At 38.4% G+C, this 18,745-nt stretch overlaps 2 protein-coding genes across 2 annotated transcripts in view; one reads left to right on the forward strand and one right to left on the reverse strand.

Moving 5' to 3' along the window:
• The window catches only part of LOC126473181 (tektin-3-like), a 154,764-nt gene extending 140,151 nt beyond the window's left edge, over window positions 1-14,613 (reverse strand). Inside the window, exon 1 of the mRNA XM_050100069.1 lies at window positions 14,570-14,613. The gene's annotated coding sequence lies outside the window, so the exon portion shown is untranslated. The remainder of the gene's footprint in view (window positions 1-14,569) is intronic.
• Window positions 14,614-14,646: 33 nt separating this feature from the next.
• Window positions 14,647-18,745, forward strand: part of LOC126473182 (cytosolic Fe-S cluster assembly factor nubp1) — a 42,073-nt gene continuing 37,974 nt past the window's right edge. Inside the window, exon 1 of the mRNA XM_050100070.1 lies at window positions 14,647-14,795. Coding sequence (XP_049956027.1) covers window positions 14,765-14,795 — 31 coding nt within the window. The 5' untranslated portion in view covers window positions 14,647-14,764. The remainder of the gene's footprint in view (window positions 14,796-18,745) is intronic.

An 18,745-nucleotide genomic window follows, 5' to 3' on the forward strand; every position in this document is an offset into this window, starting at 1 on the left:
CACTGTGATCACCAATCTTCTCATACTGGCAGCTAAACCACCAATTGCTTACTCAAAAATTGTCAAAAGGTTTTAGCTGGTTTACTATATATTTCTGCAGTTTAGTGTATCATCAACCTGCAAACCTAAGAACTTAGAATTTTCTATCATGATTATTCTTTGTTGTTGGAATGGGATTTTTTGATACTACAAGTGTGAATGAGCTGTATTTATTCAATATTTGAGCCATCCCACTTGTACAAAACCAATCAGTTGTTTGACAAAAACATAGTTTATTATTTATAATTTCTCTCAATGTAGATTCATTAATGTGTCAACAACAATAAAATTCGAAGATGATAATAAGAAATATGCTAAAGAGCTGTGGTGAAAATCATTAAAGGAGAGAGGATGGCTTATATATATGCCACTAATAAAACATTTGTAGACGAAATTTTCTATATGAAGTTCCAAAAATGATTGAGACAGCTGCTCACTATACAAAGATGGTCCAGGAACGAATCCTGGTATGGCAAACATCTTCATTTGTAATGGCACATTCAGTACATAGAACCTAAAGCATTTCTTAATGAATTTCAGTAATGTAATTTAATTTAATTACGTTTATAGCATCCCAAGTAATTCATATCACTTCAGTGAATGCAATTCATTTTTGCAGCTGAGTGCTGCTTGAAGGTAATGACTTCACTTCTCTTCACTGTATGTAAGACTCCACTTCTCTTACAACATTTTTCTGTCTTGTTAACGTTTGTGCTATGCTATAACTTTTATGAGCAGCTAGTTAAAGTGAAAAAGAACCTGCATGTTATTGTCTCTCATTACACCATTTGTGTTATTCTATGCCACCTACTTGGCTCGCTATTTTAAGTTGCAATGTCTCTTCTTTTTTGTGTCACAGACATCAGTGCAAATATTGCTACAGATGCATGGAATGTAATATACGATTATATGAGGGCTGTTCAATAAAGAATGATCACATTTTTTTTGACAACATACCTTTACTCATCCTCATAATTTTGATAGTCCTTCTCAAAGTAGTCTCCCAGGAATGCGATGCACTTGTCCGAGCATTTCTTCCAGTCTTCAAATACATGCTGGAAACCATTTTTTGAGAGGTCCTTTAAAAACACCTCCGTAGCCTTCACCACTTTTTCTGGTGATTGATAATGCCTACAATGAATAGTTTCTTCATGTCAGGGAATAGAAAAAGTCACATGGGGCTGAATCCGGGCTATAGGGAGGGTGAGGGGTGCACTCCATGTTGATTTTTGCAAGATGTTTAGCAACAACATTGGTAATATGCGGCCGCGCATTATCGAGGTGCAGCATCCAGCCTGCTTCGCGGAAATGTGGTCTTTTGCGCCTGATAGGGACTAGCAATGTTTTCAAGACATTCCTGTACTATTGTCCAGTTACTGATGTGTGTGCAGGTACATCATGCTGATAAAACATTCCATGAATATCAACAAATGAGATGACCATAACTTTCCCAGCAGAAGCAACCACTTTTGCTTTTTTGGGGGTTAGTGATGAAGGAGATTTCCACACTGAGCTTTGCTGTTTGCTCTCAGCACAAAATGATGTAGCCACGTTTCATCAGCAGTGATTACATAACATCAACTTTAACTGCAAGCAGACTTGCACATGAATGCCCTTTTGTTTGGGAATCAACAGTCTTGGAACCCATCGTGCAAAAACACGAGTCATGTGTAATTTTTGTGTCACCAACATGTTGGTGGCACCCAATGAAATGTTCAATATTTCAGAAAGTGATCTTAAGGTAACCTGGAGCACCAGGTCCCCCTTTCTTTGAACTTGATTATCTCCCCTTTCATTTTAAACCACCTTCGAGCTGTACTGTAGGGAAGAACAGACTCTCCATAGGCCTCCTGTAACATTGTATAGGCCTCAGCTGAAGATTTGTTGAGTGGAAGCAGGATTTCAAAGCCACATATTGTTCCTCGCGAGTTACCTCCATTGCAGCAGTAGGCGGTACTGCCTCTCACAGGTGGGAACCAGGAGTTCCAACAACGAAACTACATCGGCGTGTTTGTTGCACATTAAGCTACCAGAATATCATAAGATTAAACATTAGCGTGATAAATTATGACTATAAAAATTATAGATATACGACGGGGGACCCAAAAGAAACCGGACTCCGAGGGCGCCGCCACTCGTAGACGTAGTGCAGGGTTCTCACGCTAAGTCGTTATGACAACTTTTAAAGAACAAAGAGTGTGCGTGAAATTTTGTTTCCTGCTTAAAAAAACTGCAACAGAGACACACCAAATGCTTTATGAAGCTTTCCATGAGGACGCTATGAGCTGCACACAGGTTTTCGAGTGGTTTGGGCGCTTTAAGCGTGGTGAGACGTGTCTTGAAGACCAAGCTCGTTCTGGACGCCCTTCAACATCGCGAAATGAGGAGAACATTCAAAAGGTCCGCCAAAAGATCAACGAAGATCGTCGCCAAACGATCGACCAAATTTCAGCACAGACAGGAATCAGTTGGAGCCCGTGCCAGCGGATTTTGAGTGAGGATTTGCACATGAGACGTATTGATGCTAAATTTGTTCCGCGCCTTCTCACACAGGAACAAAAAACCATCCACATGAATGTGTTTCAGGACTTGAAAACAGAGATTGCACGTGATCCAAACTTCTTGAACAAAGTCATTACAGTGGATGAGAGTTGGTGTTACGGGTATGACCCAGAAACCAAGCAAGCGTCAAGCCAGTGGAGGATTCCCAACTCTCCCAGACCAAAAAAAGCAAGGCAAGTGAGGTCAAATGTGAAGACGATGATCATTGTCTTTTTTTATGCTCGTGGAATTGTGCATCAGGAATTCGTACCCCCTGGCCAGACTGTTAACCAGCACTTTTACTTGGATGTTTTAAGGCGTCTGCGAGAGGATGCGAGGAGGAAACGCCCAGAACTTTGCCGATCAGGTGACTGGTTTCTGCATCACGACAACGCTCCAGCACACAGGGCCTTACGAGTGACCCACTATTTGGCATGCCAGAGGTGGTCTGTCGTTCCCCATGCACCGTATTCGCCGGATCTAGCCCCGTGCGACTTTTTCATATTTCCACGAACGAAAAAAACGGTAAAAGGGGAGCGTTATGACGATGTGGAGGTGGTAAAAACAGCTTCGCAAAGCTCACTGGACAATATCAAACTTGAAGAGTTCCAAACATGCTTCCAACAGTGGGAAAAGAGACTTGACAAGTTCATGGCATGTAATGGAGAGTATTTTGAAGGTGACTAAGTAATTTTGTAAAAAGGTTCATCAATAAATTTTTTATGACAACAATCCGGTTTCTTTTGGGTCCCCCCTCGTACATTATAGGCTGTGAGTTCATTTTGTCCTTCAGCTTCATATTTCTTTTTAATTCCCGTGTTGTCTTAATGTAAGACTTATCTCCATAAGAAAGATACTGGTTTTCTACACAATTACATTATCAAGAAAGTCTGTATCCAACTACTTATTTTTTGTCTCATTTATCCAGCCATTGAGATATTAAAAACTAACAACTGTACTGTGATAATATATAATCTCTGACAATTTAGATTTATCTAAATTGGATAACGAGCTGTAAATGTCGTTCTGCATAACTCTAATCAATGAGTACACTCTGAGAATCACTATAATATTTATAATGGGGTGTGTATTCTGTTGCATCAAACATAATTTTCCATTTACAGAATGAACAGAGGACAAACAATTATTTGAAGACCTATAGGAGAGTCGTTAAAGGAGTAATTATGCATACTGAACTGAAAAATATTCAGTTTCCTTCATGAAATCTAGTCTATAGATTTTAAACAGGTTCACACAAGATACATGACACGTTTCTGCTGAGATCTTACAACATTTCTGTTACGGACTTCTAAACACCAAACATTTCCTGAGGCTATTCATTTAACTTCGAATGACTAGGTGACCGAAATGAGAGAACAACTGCATAATATCCTTTGTATAAACTGAATGTCCCTTGTTAATTTATATGAATATGGATATTTCTAAAATGGATAAACAAACACTTTACAAGTAGTCGCTTCTCTAGGTAATCAGCAATTTTCCAGTATTGGACCAATCAATTGAAGCCTAACACTTTTGCTGTACCTGCAACAGAACTCATTTGATAGTCCCATTTCATATGAAAATAACAAGAAAATGCAACCCTCTTAGACAGATCAGGCAGTTTTCTCACGGAATCATCTTCTGTCTGTGGAAAATTCATTGCTGGTGTTACATGGGATTCAATATTCTGCCCACTAATGTTTCTACTGTATGCAAATGACTTACCATCCCATATTGAAATGGTAGAAATAGTTCTGTTTACTGATAATTTAAACATAAATATTTCTCTTCAGTGGTGATTCAAGCATCATATATATATATATATATATATATATATATATAGCATCATCCTCTGTCTGTAGAGAATTCATTACTGGTGTTACATAGGATTCAATATACTGGCCACTAATGGTTCTACTGTGTGCAAATGACTTACCATCTCATATTGAAAGGGTAGAAATAGTTCTCTTTACTGACGATTTAAACATAAATATTTTTCATCAGTGGTGATTCAAGCATTGTATATATATATCGTCGTCGTCGGCTGATACTCGTATCCGAGTTTTCATTTCTCTCCTGAGATTTCCTTTGTCACGGTTCAGGCGTGGAAGTGTCGTTGATGGCTTAGCAATCCAATCCTAGCGTGGAACAGGCGGCCACAGACATTACAGCTGATGGAAGGTGGAGGACGTGGCTGAGCCTGGAGGAGTTTACGTCTCTGGCGTTTGTCATTCTCCATTCTTCTACGTTGCAGCTCAAAGTTTTGAAGAGCATTTGAGGTAACTGAGAGCCAGCGACTTCGGTCTTCTGCTATTGTGGACCAGTTACTCGGATCGATGTTCAAGTTTTTCAGATTTTTCTTGTACTGATCCTTACAACGTTTGAGAGGGGCACCTCGTGGCCTTTTACCTGTGCTCACTTCGCTGTACAGCATTTGGCGTGGAAGTCTGTCATTTTTCATCCGCTGGACATGTCCGACCCATCTGAGTTGATGCCCAATGATAAGAGCTTCCATGCTATGCATTTTTGCTCTCTCTAGAACAGCCGTGTTGGATATGAAGTCATCCCATTTTAGGTTCATGATATATCTTAGCTTCTGTTGGTTGAAGCGTTCTAGTTTCTTCAGATCGCAGCGATACAACGTCCAGGTTTCGCAACCATATAGCAGGGTGGAAATGACTACAGCTTTGTACACCATCAGTTTGGTGTACAGTGTTAGGTCTTTATTCAGGAAGACACGCTTTGTAAGACGACCAAATGCTACATGTGCAGCACGTATTCTATTCTCCACTTCTTTTCCAGATGAGCAGTTGGATGACAGTATGCTTCCCAGGTAGAGGAAATGGTCCACTTGTTCCAGGAGTGTATCATAGATGGATATGCTGAAGTCAGGAACGGAGGAGCCAGGAGTTGGCTGCGCCATCACCTTTGTCTTTGAAATATTGATGGAGAGACCAAATCGTTCGTACGCCCTGCTGAAGGAATCAACTGACAGCTGCAACTCTGCAGGTGAATGAGCTGGAGAGGCATTGTCATCAGCATACTGCAGCTCTGTCACACGAGTGGTACTGGTGAACCTTTTTGAATGGAGTCTGGACTGGTTGAATAATCCTCCATCAAACCTGTACTTTAGTTCTATTCCTGCATTGTTTACGGTTGTCTCGTAAAGCATAGCTGCCAGATACAATGCAAATAATGTAGGTGCAAGAACGCATCCTTGTTTAAGCCCACTTGTTATTGGGAATTCACCAGTCATTTCATTCTGGCAGAGGACCTGTCCAGTCATATCAACGTGGAGAGCTTCAATCAGGTCAACAAAATGTTCAGGGCAGCCGAAGCGTTTTAAGACCATCCACATGGCTTCTCTGGGAACTGTATCAAAGGCCTTTTCTAGATCGTAGAAAACAAGTAGTAAAGGCTTTTGCTGTTCTCTGCACTTCTCCTGTAGTTGTCGTGCACAGAAGATCATGTCAATTGTCCCTCTTGAAGGTCGAAACCCGTATTGAGACTCAGGTAGTATAGTCTCTGAAAGTGTATGGAGGCGATTTAAAAGGATTCTTGCAAAAATTTTTCCAGTGACAGAGAGTAGAGATATTCCCCGGTAGTTACCACAGACGCTTTTGTCGCCCTTTTTGAAGATGGTGACAATTGTGGAGTTCTTCAAGTCAGCTGGTACCCTGCGGGTTTCCCACATTAATATAATAAGTGAGAAGAGTCTAGTTTTTAGAGGCAAGCCGCCACCCTCAATAAGCTCCATCGGGATGCTGTCAGGTCCAGGAGCCTTCCCAGGTTTCACACTCTTGAGTGCCTTGCAAAATTCTTGAAAAGTTGGAGGATCAGCCAGACAGGGTTTTGGAGGGTGCTGTGGGACATTTTTGAGAAAATCTCCAGCGGCAGTAGAAGGGCTGTTTAACAGTGAGCTGAAGTGCTCTTTCCAACGATTTAAGATGTCCTGACTTTCAGTAAGAATGGTGGAGTTGTCAGCAGCTTTAAGTGCTCCTGATGATGAGCCTATAGGTCCATACAGCTCTTTAATACCAGCATAAAAGCCACGCAGGTTCCTTGCATCAGAAAGATTTTGGAGTTCTGTGGCTTTCTGTTGCCACCATTTGTTCTTGATTACTCGTATTTCACTTTGACATTTCTGCTTGAGTTCTAGAAAGTGTGCTTTCTTTTCTGCGCAGGATGGATCTTGAGCAAGGGATAGGTAAGCATCCCGCTTTGCATTGGTGATGGCTTGGATTTCTCCGTGGTTGTCATCAAACCAGTCACTTCTTTTCCGTGCACTACAACCAACAACATTCTCAGCAGTTTCTTTGATGATGTTCTTTAATGTGGTCCATTCTTGTTCGACGTCATCTGTGGTTGCTGGAGCTTTGTTAAGTTGTTCGGACAGTATGTCTTGGAAGTGTGAGCGAACATTTTTGTTGTTCAGGTTGCTTATGTTGAATTTTCTGCGTGGTGGGTTTGAAAAGTGGGATCATGGCTTGCGATACTTTGGTACTCTCAAACGGCTGACTAAAAGTCTATGGTCCGTACAGCACTCATCGATGTTTAGTGCTGCTTTTGTGATGAGAATGTCTTTCTTGTCACGCTGTCGCGTAATAACGTAGTCTATAAGATGCCAATGTTTGGAGCGTGGGTGCATCCATGTGGTCTTATAGCGGTTACGCAAACGGAATTGGGTATTGGAGATGAAAAGCTCGTGCTCAGCACACAGACCAAGAAGTAGCAACCCATTTGCATTGCAGTTTCCCACCCCTTGTTTACCCATGACATCTCTCCAAAAACGGTTGTCCCTTCCCACTCTGGCATTGAAATCACCAAGTAAAATTAATTTATCTTGAATGGGTATTTTAGAGAGAGTACTGTTCAGTTGGTGGTAGAACTGATTCTTTGTGTCTTCATCACTGTCTAAAGTAGGAGCATATGCAGAGACGAAGGTGATGAATCTGTCTGAACCAATGGGTACTCTAAGAGTCATCAGTCTTTCATTAATTGAGACAGGTGTAAGTCGAAGATCTTTCACTATTTTCGTTTTTACGGCAAATCCTGCACCATGGATGCGTGGTTCTCCTGCATCCTTTCCCTTCCAGAAGATGGTGTACCCTGAACGTACCTCACTAATGTGTCCCTCACCTGAGAGTCTTGTCTCACTCAAGGCAGCTATGTCTATATCTAGACGGGCTAGTTCTTGGGTGATAAGAGCAGTTCTTCTCTCTGGTCTGTAATTGTTCACGTCCAGGAGGGTCCTGACATTCCATGTCCCTATTGTCATAATCATTTCATTCTTCTTTTGTTTACGTCCGCAGTATAAGGAGTGACCTACTGGGTGCGGATTCCCAGCCCGGTTCAAGTGTGACTTCCGATGTTTAGCCCACATTTTCTAGGGCCTTCCCCATTCAGGGTGGGCAGCGGTCATCCTAAATAGGCCTGCCCAGTCGCAGGTGCAGGACCGGATTCCCGAGTAGTCACACGGGTTCTCAGGAAGGCGACCATCACACACCTGCCGCCAGTGTGCAGGTCCAGACTAGTAGCTTCCAGCCTCACTCGGAGCCTGCTACCATCGTCCTTATCCCATCGCCATTGGTCTTTAGAGAAAATGACAGGAGAAATTGCCATTTGCGTGAATTTGTTTAAGGTGGATTACAGCTTGCGAGGAAGTGACCCACACACTATGATTCTGGAACAATTCATCACGGCACATATGTATGTGACATGTGACTTCCGGTACCAGAACTGCAACGAACTGCCGCGAGCTCAATGATGGCTGAGCGGCGCCTTTACAGCCAGTTCGTCTGGCATGACCTCTTCCGCCTCCACGATCTTTGAGAACCTGGGATATAAGATTCTTCTTCCGCTCGCTTCGCCGTTGGGTCGGAGGGTAGATAATAGATACTAGAGAGGAAAGTGAAAGACACCCTTGGGCCTCGGAAACCTAATACCGTTGGGGTCGAAGAAACCAAGAGTTGGCCGAGGGGGGCCGGATAGGAAAGGAAACAGGAGAAGCCTGACACAAGTAAGTGGAAGTAATGCCAGGCTTAGCTAAGGGCCCGTGTGGTTGCCACCCACATACTCCCAAGACGGGAGCCCCCTGCGGACAATATATATGTATATATATATATATATATATATATATATATATATATATATATATATATATATATATATATATATATATATATATATATATATATGACACATGGAATGATTTCTTGGGCACAAATGATATCAAACTATATATATATATATATATATAGTTTGATATCATTTGTGCACAAGAAATCATTCCATGTGTCATATTCATATTCCTTACTCAAAATGCTATCACTCACATATTGATCATACATACTTTAATGATAATATTCCTCAAGGGAAACATTATCTTGGCAACTTAGCATTTGGAGGTATCTGAATCCTCTCATTTCTGTATTCAGCTACCTGATAGTTTAATGTGTTGAGAGGTTTCTAACATATGTGTCAAATTTGAGACGTCACTTTTCATTACAATACGCTAAAAAACAACCTTTACTGAGAAACAAATGTCATGTTAGGCAAGATTTGTTGTTTAGTAATGCTGTTTTTCATTTCTGCTTACTAACTTCATACTCAAAAGTTGTACATTGCTTTAACAACAGCATACCTAAATATCTACAGTTCAGTGATAGCTTCCCTAATTGTTGTTTTTTATGGTGATATTATTTCAGTATAAAATTATAAAGTGATATAATTTTGTTTTCAATACACAGTCTGTAGCTTTTGTTACTTGACTGTAACTTGTAATCTAAAGAAAATACTGAAATCACCTTAATCATTATATTCACATGTATTTTTCTGTAGAATATGGCCTACACATACGTATAGTGTTGCAGAACTTTTTAACAAACGTTTCATAACTGTTACTGAAAAGATGGGGTTGTCAGGTTCTGTAGATGCTTCTATGGAATACCTCAGATCAGATATTTCAATTAACCTCCATAATATGAATTTGACCCTCACTACCCCAGCAGAAATACAGTCCATCATAAAATCTTTAAAATCAAAAACATCTAGTGGGTTTGATAAAATATCAACAAAGTTAATTAAAGAATGTGATTCTGAGTTAAGTAACATATTAATCTATCTGTGTAACCAGTCGTTTATCAGTGGAATATTTCCTGAATAGTTGAAATATGCTGAAGTTAAGCCACTGTTTAAGAAGGGAGATACAGAAATAGCATCAAATTTCTGTCCAATTCACTTTTGCCAGCATTCTCAAAAATTTTAGAAAAAGTAATGTACAATCGGCTTTGTAACCATCTAACCTCAAATAACACTCTGTCAAAGTCACAGTTCGGATTTCTGAAGGCTATCTACACTTACAGCGAAAATGTGCTTAATTCATTAGACAAAAAATTGCAGGCAACTAGTATATTTTGTGATCTGTCAAAGGCATTTCACTGAGTAAATCACAATATCCTTTTAAATAAATTAGAATATAATAGTGTAACAGGAAATGCTGCAAAATGGTTCAAATCTTATATCTCTGGCAGGAAACAAAGGGTGTTATTAGGAAAGAGACATGTATCAAGCTATCAGGCATCATCTAACTGGGAACTAATTACATGTGGGGTCCCACAAGGGCCCTTACTGTTTCTTGTGTATGTCAATGACCTTTCATCAGTAACATTACTAGATGCCAAGTTCGTTTTGTTTGCCAATGATACAAACATTGCAATAAATAGCAAATCAAGTGTAGTTGTGACGGCATGTCACATAAATGGACATTTGGATAGAGGGAAAGGAAGTTCTTGTTGTGCGACTTGTGAATTATAAATTATTTCAAGACTGTATATGTGTGCACAATGTATAAGAAAGATTAAAAAAGTTAAATAATACTATCAAAAATCACAAACAGCGATGTGATATAAAAGTAAAATAACATTCTTTTTATTGTGTAATGAAAATGAACATGACCAGAGACTATTGCTTTATTGAAATCTCTCCTGATTTGTTTCGCCTAGCGGTAGGCCGCCATTCTAGTGCTGCCTGATAAATAACGTAAGCTGTATCTGTATTTTGGAAAAATATAATAGAAATTGTTATTAGAAAGTCTGTGTATTATTGACTTAGTTGTCACCTCTCATGATCGCAACCATTACTTATAATTAACAAAGTTTTTACAGAACGTTGTAGTGTAGGGAGCTCATCTCCCCTAGAAGGATTTAGTCGGCCATTACGCTGACGATTCATGTTATTAAACGTAAATGCGAGAGACTTCTCACTTTTGATCTTTCATTAATTTCAAAGTTAAAGATAGTAGTGATAAATTTCATTTACTAAAATCCACAGCACTGATTGAGTTCAGTATGTTTCACTTTGGGCGCCTAATGGCAGATGAGATTCTCTCCAGTTCTGCCTTGCAAATAATGAACAAGAAATATTTAAAATCATTACATTCCGTAATATCTCAGTTATTCTTTATGTAGTTTGGCACATAAATAACCAGTAGCCCCTGAACCCATATTAATAATTGCAGTTTGCGTAATAATACGCATATTATCATTTCCAAATAGCAGCGCTCACGCAAACTATTTATTAGAAGGCAGTGAGTTGCGCGCTGTGTTTAAAAAATATTATATCGCACGTACCTCAGGGCAGCCGATGTCTGTACAATTGTTATCATGGTATAAGTTATAAAACGTCTCATGTCAGCCCACAATATTTAAAGCCATCCCAACCAAAATCATAAAATATAATTATAAAAACAAAAATATATAATTATCTCGTGATAAAGTGGCGACACACACATACACATATACACTTATACCGTGATATAGTCTTAGAAAGATCGGATAATAAAATATTTGTGGACATTAATCACCGGTTCCTAGCCAATTCTTTGCTACTAAACTTTGAAAATACACACTACATGCAGTTCAGAACTTGTAAGGGGTGTCCCACAAGTATATGCCTAACATACGATGACAAGCAGATAGAAGAAGTGGACAGTGATAAATTCTTGGGATTACAGCTTGATAATAAATCCAACTGGAAAGAGCACACCACAGAACTGCTGAAGCATCTTAACAAATCTCCATTTGCAATGCGAATTGTGTCAGACATAGGGGATATAAAAATGAAAAAGCTGGCATACTATACTTACTTTCATTCCATAATGTCATATGGGATTATTTTTTGGGGTAATTCATCAAGTTTTCTAGCCACGAAACGTGCAGTAAGAGTTACATGTGGTGTGAACTCAAGAACATCCCGCAGAAGCATGTTTAGGGGTACTAACTACTGCTTCCCAATAAATTTATTCCTTAATGAAATTTGTCATTAAAAACATATCGCTTTTTCAAATCAACAGCTCAATTCATCGACTCAATACTAGAAATAAAAATAATCTTCACAAGGATTTAAAGTCACTTAGTCATGTACAAAAAGGTGTGCATTATTCAGGAACACACATTTCAATAACTCGCTAGCAGCCATAAATCCATAAATGCTTAACAACCAATGAAATTCGGTTTAAGAGAAGCCTAAAGGATTCATTGGTGGCAAACTCCTTTTACTCCATTGATGAATTTCTCAGTAGAACCAACTGATTTGTGCAAATATATATATATATATATATATATATATATATATATATATATATATATATATATATTTCTGCACAATTTCAGTGCAGTAATGTGTTCATTGTAAATAAGTGTGTGTGTGTAAGTACAATCTAACTTCTGCACCATTTCAATGCAGTTATGTGTTCATTGTAAATAAGTACTATAGTTGTTCTATTACATGTTTGTTACCTTTTAAATACATAAAAAACTTTTTTATTTTAAATTCAGTGCATTAGTATTTATAAAATGATTCTTTCATATAGTGTTCATTAAAAAAATGACGACCATTCCACTTCGGACATGTGGAATGGTACATTATCTTATTTGTTTGAGTTGTAAATATTTGTCATGTATTATCATTTTTCTGACATGTTCTACATCCTGGAGGACCTACTCACTACCGATCAAATGGAATGAAAGTAAATCTAATCTAATCCCTTTGATCCGTCAAATGTCAGACTTTTACCAAGTTATGAAGGGCAGGTAACATTTATCCATCGTAATACAGTCAATCAACAGTACATTAAACCTACCACCTAGCAAATAGTGATGTTCTATTTAGAGCAAAAGGCAAGTTCAATAACATAAAGCAGAGGTGAACTAGTCTATGAGTTTCAAATATTCGAAAGGCAGTATGCATGTAAAAATGTATACTTTTTTTCAAATCTGTTGTCTGAGAATCACTACATTAAGTACAAATAATTAGAACTCATTACTATTGTAAGTATGTGATCTCGTGGTGAATCAATCACAAACTGATTCAACTATGATACCATATCAAGGCCTAAACTTGTGAAGACTGTAATAGTTGCTGCAGTAGTAGAATTACTACTACTAGTAGTAGTATGACCAGTAGTTTGGAGAAGACTCAATACCAGCAACACACAACCCAATGTTAGACAGTGGAGAATTACAAGTTCTACCAATGGCTAGGAGACCAAAACGAGAGAACAAATAAATAATAACACAAAATTTTATACCAACATGACGTGTGAAAATACATGATTCTGGTTAAATACTGTACCATATACTAACAGGAATATTGTTCAAACGTTTTAGTAAGTAAACATGCTGCAGAAACTCAGTAATATCAATATAAAAACAATAAAAGGTAAATAAAACAAAATCAAGTGTAGTTAAATCAGATCTATTATCGAAGTGCATCTCTGTAAATTAACATAAGTTGACATCAGTCCGGAAATGATTTACTATTTTTAAAGACGACAAGTAACAATATTAACTATGGCTATTTAGAATTTGAACAAAAGTGCAACAGGAAGTAATAATGGAGGAAAATGATTGCTACTAATTTCCTGAATGAAAACCATGGAATACTGTGAGAAACACTATTAAATTTTAGTTGTGATATTAGACAACTGTAAAGTGTTTCTCAAGCTGTATGAAAATATCGAAGCTACAAAATATTTTCATTTCGTGTGAGGAGCAGCTCATGATGTTACAATACAAAGATTAATCTGCAGAAAATGTAGAAATATACTGCAAGAAACTACATGCACTACAGTATTTCAAAATGTCATTGAATATGACACCAACAAACTTGACAAAATATTTCTGGAAGCACTATTCTCACCTTATGACATGAAGCAAAATTATATATCTCAGTAATGGTCCTAATGGATCACTCTCTTCCTCCTAAAATTTATTTCTTTAGTGGTGTCCCCAACACTAAATTAATGTGACTACCACTGTTTACTGTATGTAGACCTACTAAGTGGTTGACATTTAATTTTTTTTGTAATGAAAAACTTGATTTGTTATCCAGTTCACTTACTGCTCACGAGTTTTTTGTTTGCAATGTGCAGTGCTTTCTGAAAGTTTGACTTTACACCAAGTAGATTTGGGTACTGTAACTTTCCAGTGGAAATGCGCCTGCCAGAATACACTTAGGCGGTTTCATTTTACATTATAGTGTGCAATTTAAATACCCAAATATTATATTAATGTGTGGCCTTTATGTGTGTCTTTGCAGTAGGATTCACAGATATTGCACACCTTCTCAACTAAAAATCCTGATTCAAAAAGCTCAATTTTTGCTCCATTATTGGTCATCTTATGCGCTGGTTATAATTTGCCACATTATAAAGAGAAATAAACAAATTCCTTGTCTTCACACTGAATCCCATCCCGACGTCCACTACCACCACCGCTTCGTTTATGGTCAATGTGGGTTCCAGTTGGAAAAAGAACGGTTAAGGTTTCTTTGGAGATTTCTATATATAGATTGAATTTAATTGGACTCTTATACGAAACATGCATTTCTATTATGAATATGTGTTATTAACGGCAACGTAACAGCAATTAAGTTCGGTATGATAATATTTTACATGCGGATATAGATATAAAACCTTAGTACTTACACTGACATTACGCGAACTTGCCCGGAACAGAAAATGAGTTGTTACTTGTCAGCGTTTTCTGCTATTAATAGTGCCATTATTTGGTTGCCATGGCAGCAGCTACTGTGGGAGCGATCTTGTGCCACAACATTGACATCGAATGAAAACTAATCATCTTTGTGTGTTAGTGGTGTCGGGTGCGGTAGTACGGTAGAAATGGCAGATGTTCCTGCGGAAGCTCCCGAGCGTAAGTTTGCAGGGAAGAATTTGGGAAAATCGTACATATTTGTGTCGTTAAATAAAACAGTATTTCGAGTCACGGTTGTCACTTTGATGGCGCTGCGGCAGCGTGACGAAGAGGTTACTGTCATAAACAGTGTATCCGCAATAAGAACTCGTAAGAGTATTGAGAAGGAAGGGACATGAATCGGCACAAAATGTAACCTTCATTCACGTACTTGAATGCACAATTTTCATGCTCATTGCTGTAACATTTAAAAGTTAAGAAGGAAAGTGACACCATAGTACCATGCAGAGCATTTGTTGCAGTTCTTAAATTGTGGTCCTTTATCGGGTATTTGGAATCCGTTGTCACGAATTGAAACGTCAGTAGTTTGGAATTAGAAAAATACCGATGAAGCAGTGCCCTTACTAATTTGTCTTAATTCGTGACTAATAATTAGGTGATACCAGTCTCTTAATTCGAGATAATAATGGTTGTGTCATTGGGACTCTATCCTCCTTACCGATATTGGAAAGAAATGCGAAGGAAAATTGTTGACCGTAGGAAAGCGTAACGAAAATCGCACAACACTGGTAGAAACATAGCAAGAGTGGATTCGGAAATCGTTTTTTGTTAGTGATTCGGTAGGATTCTTTTGTGTCAATCAATGTTATTTTAATTAAACGTCACCTCTTACGTACATGCGTTTAATATCACCATCAATTACCTTAGCAATGTTGCTTACTCGAATCGGGCACTGTGGAGAAATTCAAGGCACATCAGTGTTCCCTGATATCTGCAAAAGAATCTTTCATGGTTTTTATAAGTTGATGTCGTATGGAATGGTACAGTATGTTGTTGACTGATATGTCTCTAATTCACACCTATAAACTTGAACCAGCGAACAAAATATTTATTTTACACACTCCATGTAATTAAGTACTGTATGATGTATGGAAACTAAATAAACTAATTGGTGGAATAATCTCTGCAAAATTGTGCTAGAGTGCCTCTCAACTCTTCGGCGTAATTGAAGCCGTTAATACTGTTTTGTCACTTAACAAAACAGTTGTCATTCACCTAGATGTCATGCTACACTGCTGATCATTTTCATCACAACAAACATTTTGTAGGGTTATGTACACTGATTTACATCACCAATTCAAATCTGTACCATCAGCTTTAAACCTATGCTACCCCTTGTACTAAAGAGCAGAAAATAAATGTTTTCAATGTTCCATCATCTTTCTGTTTGCACACACGTTGTTACACATAATTACTTCATGAGTAAAAGCCAACATCTGATATTGATAGGTTCAATTAACCAAACTCCACAACTGAGTGTCTACAATTAAAGTCACTCACTGATGTTTACTTGACTAATAACAACAGGTTACCAAGCTGGTTGTTGTTGTTGTTGTTGTTGTTGTTGTTGTGGTCTTCAGTCCTGAGACTGGTTTGATGCAGCTCTCCATGCTACTCTATCCTGTGCAAGCTTCTTCATCTCCCAGTACCTACTGCAACCTACATCCTTCTGAATCTGTTTAGTGAATTCATCTCTTGGTCTCCCTCTATTATTTTTACCCTCCACACTGCCCTCCAATACTAAATTGGTGATCCCTTGATGCCTCAGAACATGTCCTACCAACCGATCCCTTCTTCTAGTCAAGTTGTGCCACAAACTTCTCTTCTCCCCAGTCCTATTCAATACCTCCTCATTAGTTATGTAATCTACCCATCTAATCTTCAGCATTCTTCTGTAGCACCACATTTCAAAAGCTTCTATTCTCTTCTTGTCCAAACTATTTGTCATCCATGTTTCACTTCCATACATGGCTGCATTCCATACAAATACTTTCAGAAATGACTTCCTGATACTTAAATTTATACTCGATGTTAACAAATTTCTCTTCTTCAGAAACACTTTCCTTGCCATTGCCAGTCTACATTTTATATCCTCTCTACTTCGACCATCATCAGTTATTTTGCTCCCCAAACAGCAAAACTCCTTTACTACTTAAAGTGTCTCATTTCCTAATCTAATTCCCTCAACACCACCCGACTTAATTCGACTACATTCCATTATCCTCGTTTTGCTTTTGTTGATGTTCACCTTATATCCTCCTTTCAAGACACTATCCATTCCGTTCAACTGCTCTTCCAAGTCTTTGCTGTCTCTGACAGAATTACCATGTCATCGGCGACCCTCAAAGTTTCTATTTCCTCTCCATGGATTTTAATACTTACTCTGAATTTTCTTTTGTTTCCTTCACTGTTTGCTCAAGCTGGTATCAATTTTTATATCTTCCCTGTTAACAGTTTATTGAATCTTGAAGCCAACAGATATTAATCTTTGTTATTAGTCAAGTAAACATCAGTGAGTGACTTTAATTGTAGACACTCTGTTGTGGAGTTTGGTTAATTGAACCTATCAATATCAGATGTTGGCTTTTACTCATGAAGTAATTATGTGTAACAACGTGTGTGCAAACAGAAAGATGATGGAACATTGAAAACATTTATTTTCTGCTCTTTAGTACAAGGTGTAGCATAGGTTTAAAGCTGATGGTACGGATTTGAATTGGTGATGCAAATCAGTGTGCTCACCAGGAATGAATAACACTGTAATTTTTCAGCTATCTGAGATTCTTGCAGGAAATTCATTACACTTTATTTAAGGGTTGTGCAATACACGTAGGCCTATTTGGTATCACCAGCTGCTGGTTAAGCATTTCTTAACTATTCAGAATAATGCAAACCATTCACATCCAAAGTGGAGTGAACAAAGTTGCAAATTTAACATCTGTATGTAAAAGTTGTGCTTAAAATTTTGTATAACATCAGTCCAAGGCAACTAAGTATGAGAGCACAACTCTGAGCATGCCCAAAATAGATTTTCGGCAGAATAGAAACTGGCCATATTTTTTAAGGTGAAAGCAGTTTCCTTGTTGGCGGAAGAACATTTCACGTCACTCCGAGCCACCAAACACAAGGCTACCCAACTCCTTTAGTCATGTTACGACAGCCAATTTTGACACTGACAGGTCAAAGAATTACACATATGTGTCAGCCAAGAATTCCTGGCCAGTTGTCCATACACAGCCACATCAAGACAAGAGAAGTGTACTGTAATTGTCTTGGTCTCTGCAGACTTGTTGTAGTAGTCAGACTTATTGTCTTCTGAAATGAACTTCTCATACTTCTGGAGTGGAGAAGAGCTGAAAAGCAACCTGAGGTACACTAACAGGAAACAGAAGTGTTACACGGTGAAGCACCAGTCGGATATTTATCGAACTTTATGGAGATGTTGATCATGTAAGTGGTATTTCATGATTAAACGTTTATTCCATTTGAAACTGATGTCTATCATCGACATCAGTTTGTGATGATTCACCGCAGGCACAAATACACACTTGCGTTCATTGTGGCGTGGATTAATGTCATCTTGGGGCATTTCTTACCATGCTGTGTTGATTCATCAATCAAGTTACTTGTGCAACTGTTTCTAGAATATTGCTCAAGTGTGTGGGACCCCTACCTGGTAGTCGTAACAGGGGACATTAAACGTATACAGAGAAGGGCAGCATGAATGGTCACCAATTTGTTTAATCTGTGGGAGAATGTCACAGAGACACTGGAGGAACTAAATGGGAAGACTGCTGAAGATAGATGTAAACTATTCCAAAAAAGTATATTAACAAAGTTTCAAGAACCAGCTTTAAATGATTACACTAGGAATATAGTACAACCCCCCTACATATAGCTCACATAAGGGTTGTGAGGATAAGATTAGAATAATTACTGCATGCAGAGAGGCATTCGAGCAATCGTTCTTCCTGCACTCTGTATGTGGCTGGAACAGGGAGAAATACTAGTAAATGTTACAATGGGATGTCCCCTCTGCAATGCACCTCACAGTGGTTTGCTGAGTATAGATGTAGATGTAGAAGATTGTCTCTGCATAAATTTTGATC

The sequence above is a fragment of the Schistocerca serialis genome, chromosome 4 (assembly GCF_023864345.2).
Source record: "Schistocerca serialis cubense isolate TAMUIC-IGC-003099 chromosome 4, iqSchSeri2.2, whole genome shotgun sequence".
Taxonomy (NCBI): domain Eukaryota; kingdom Metazoa; phylum Arthropoda; class Insecta; order Orthoptera; family Acrididae; genus Schistocerca; species Schistocerca serialis.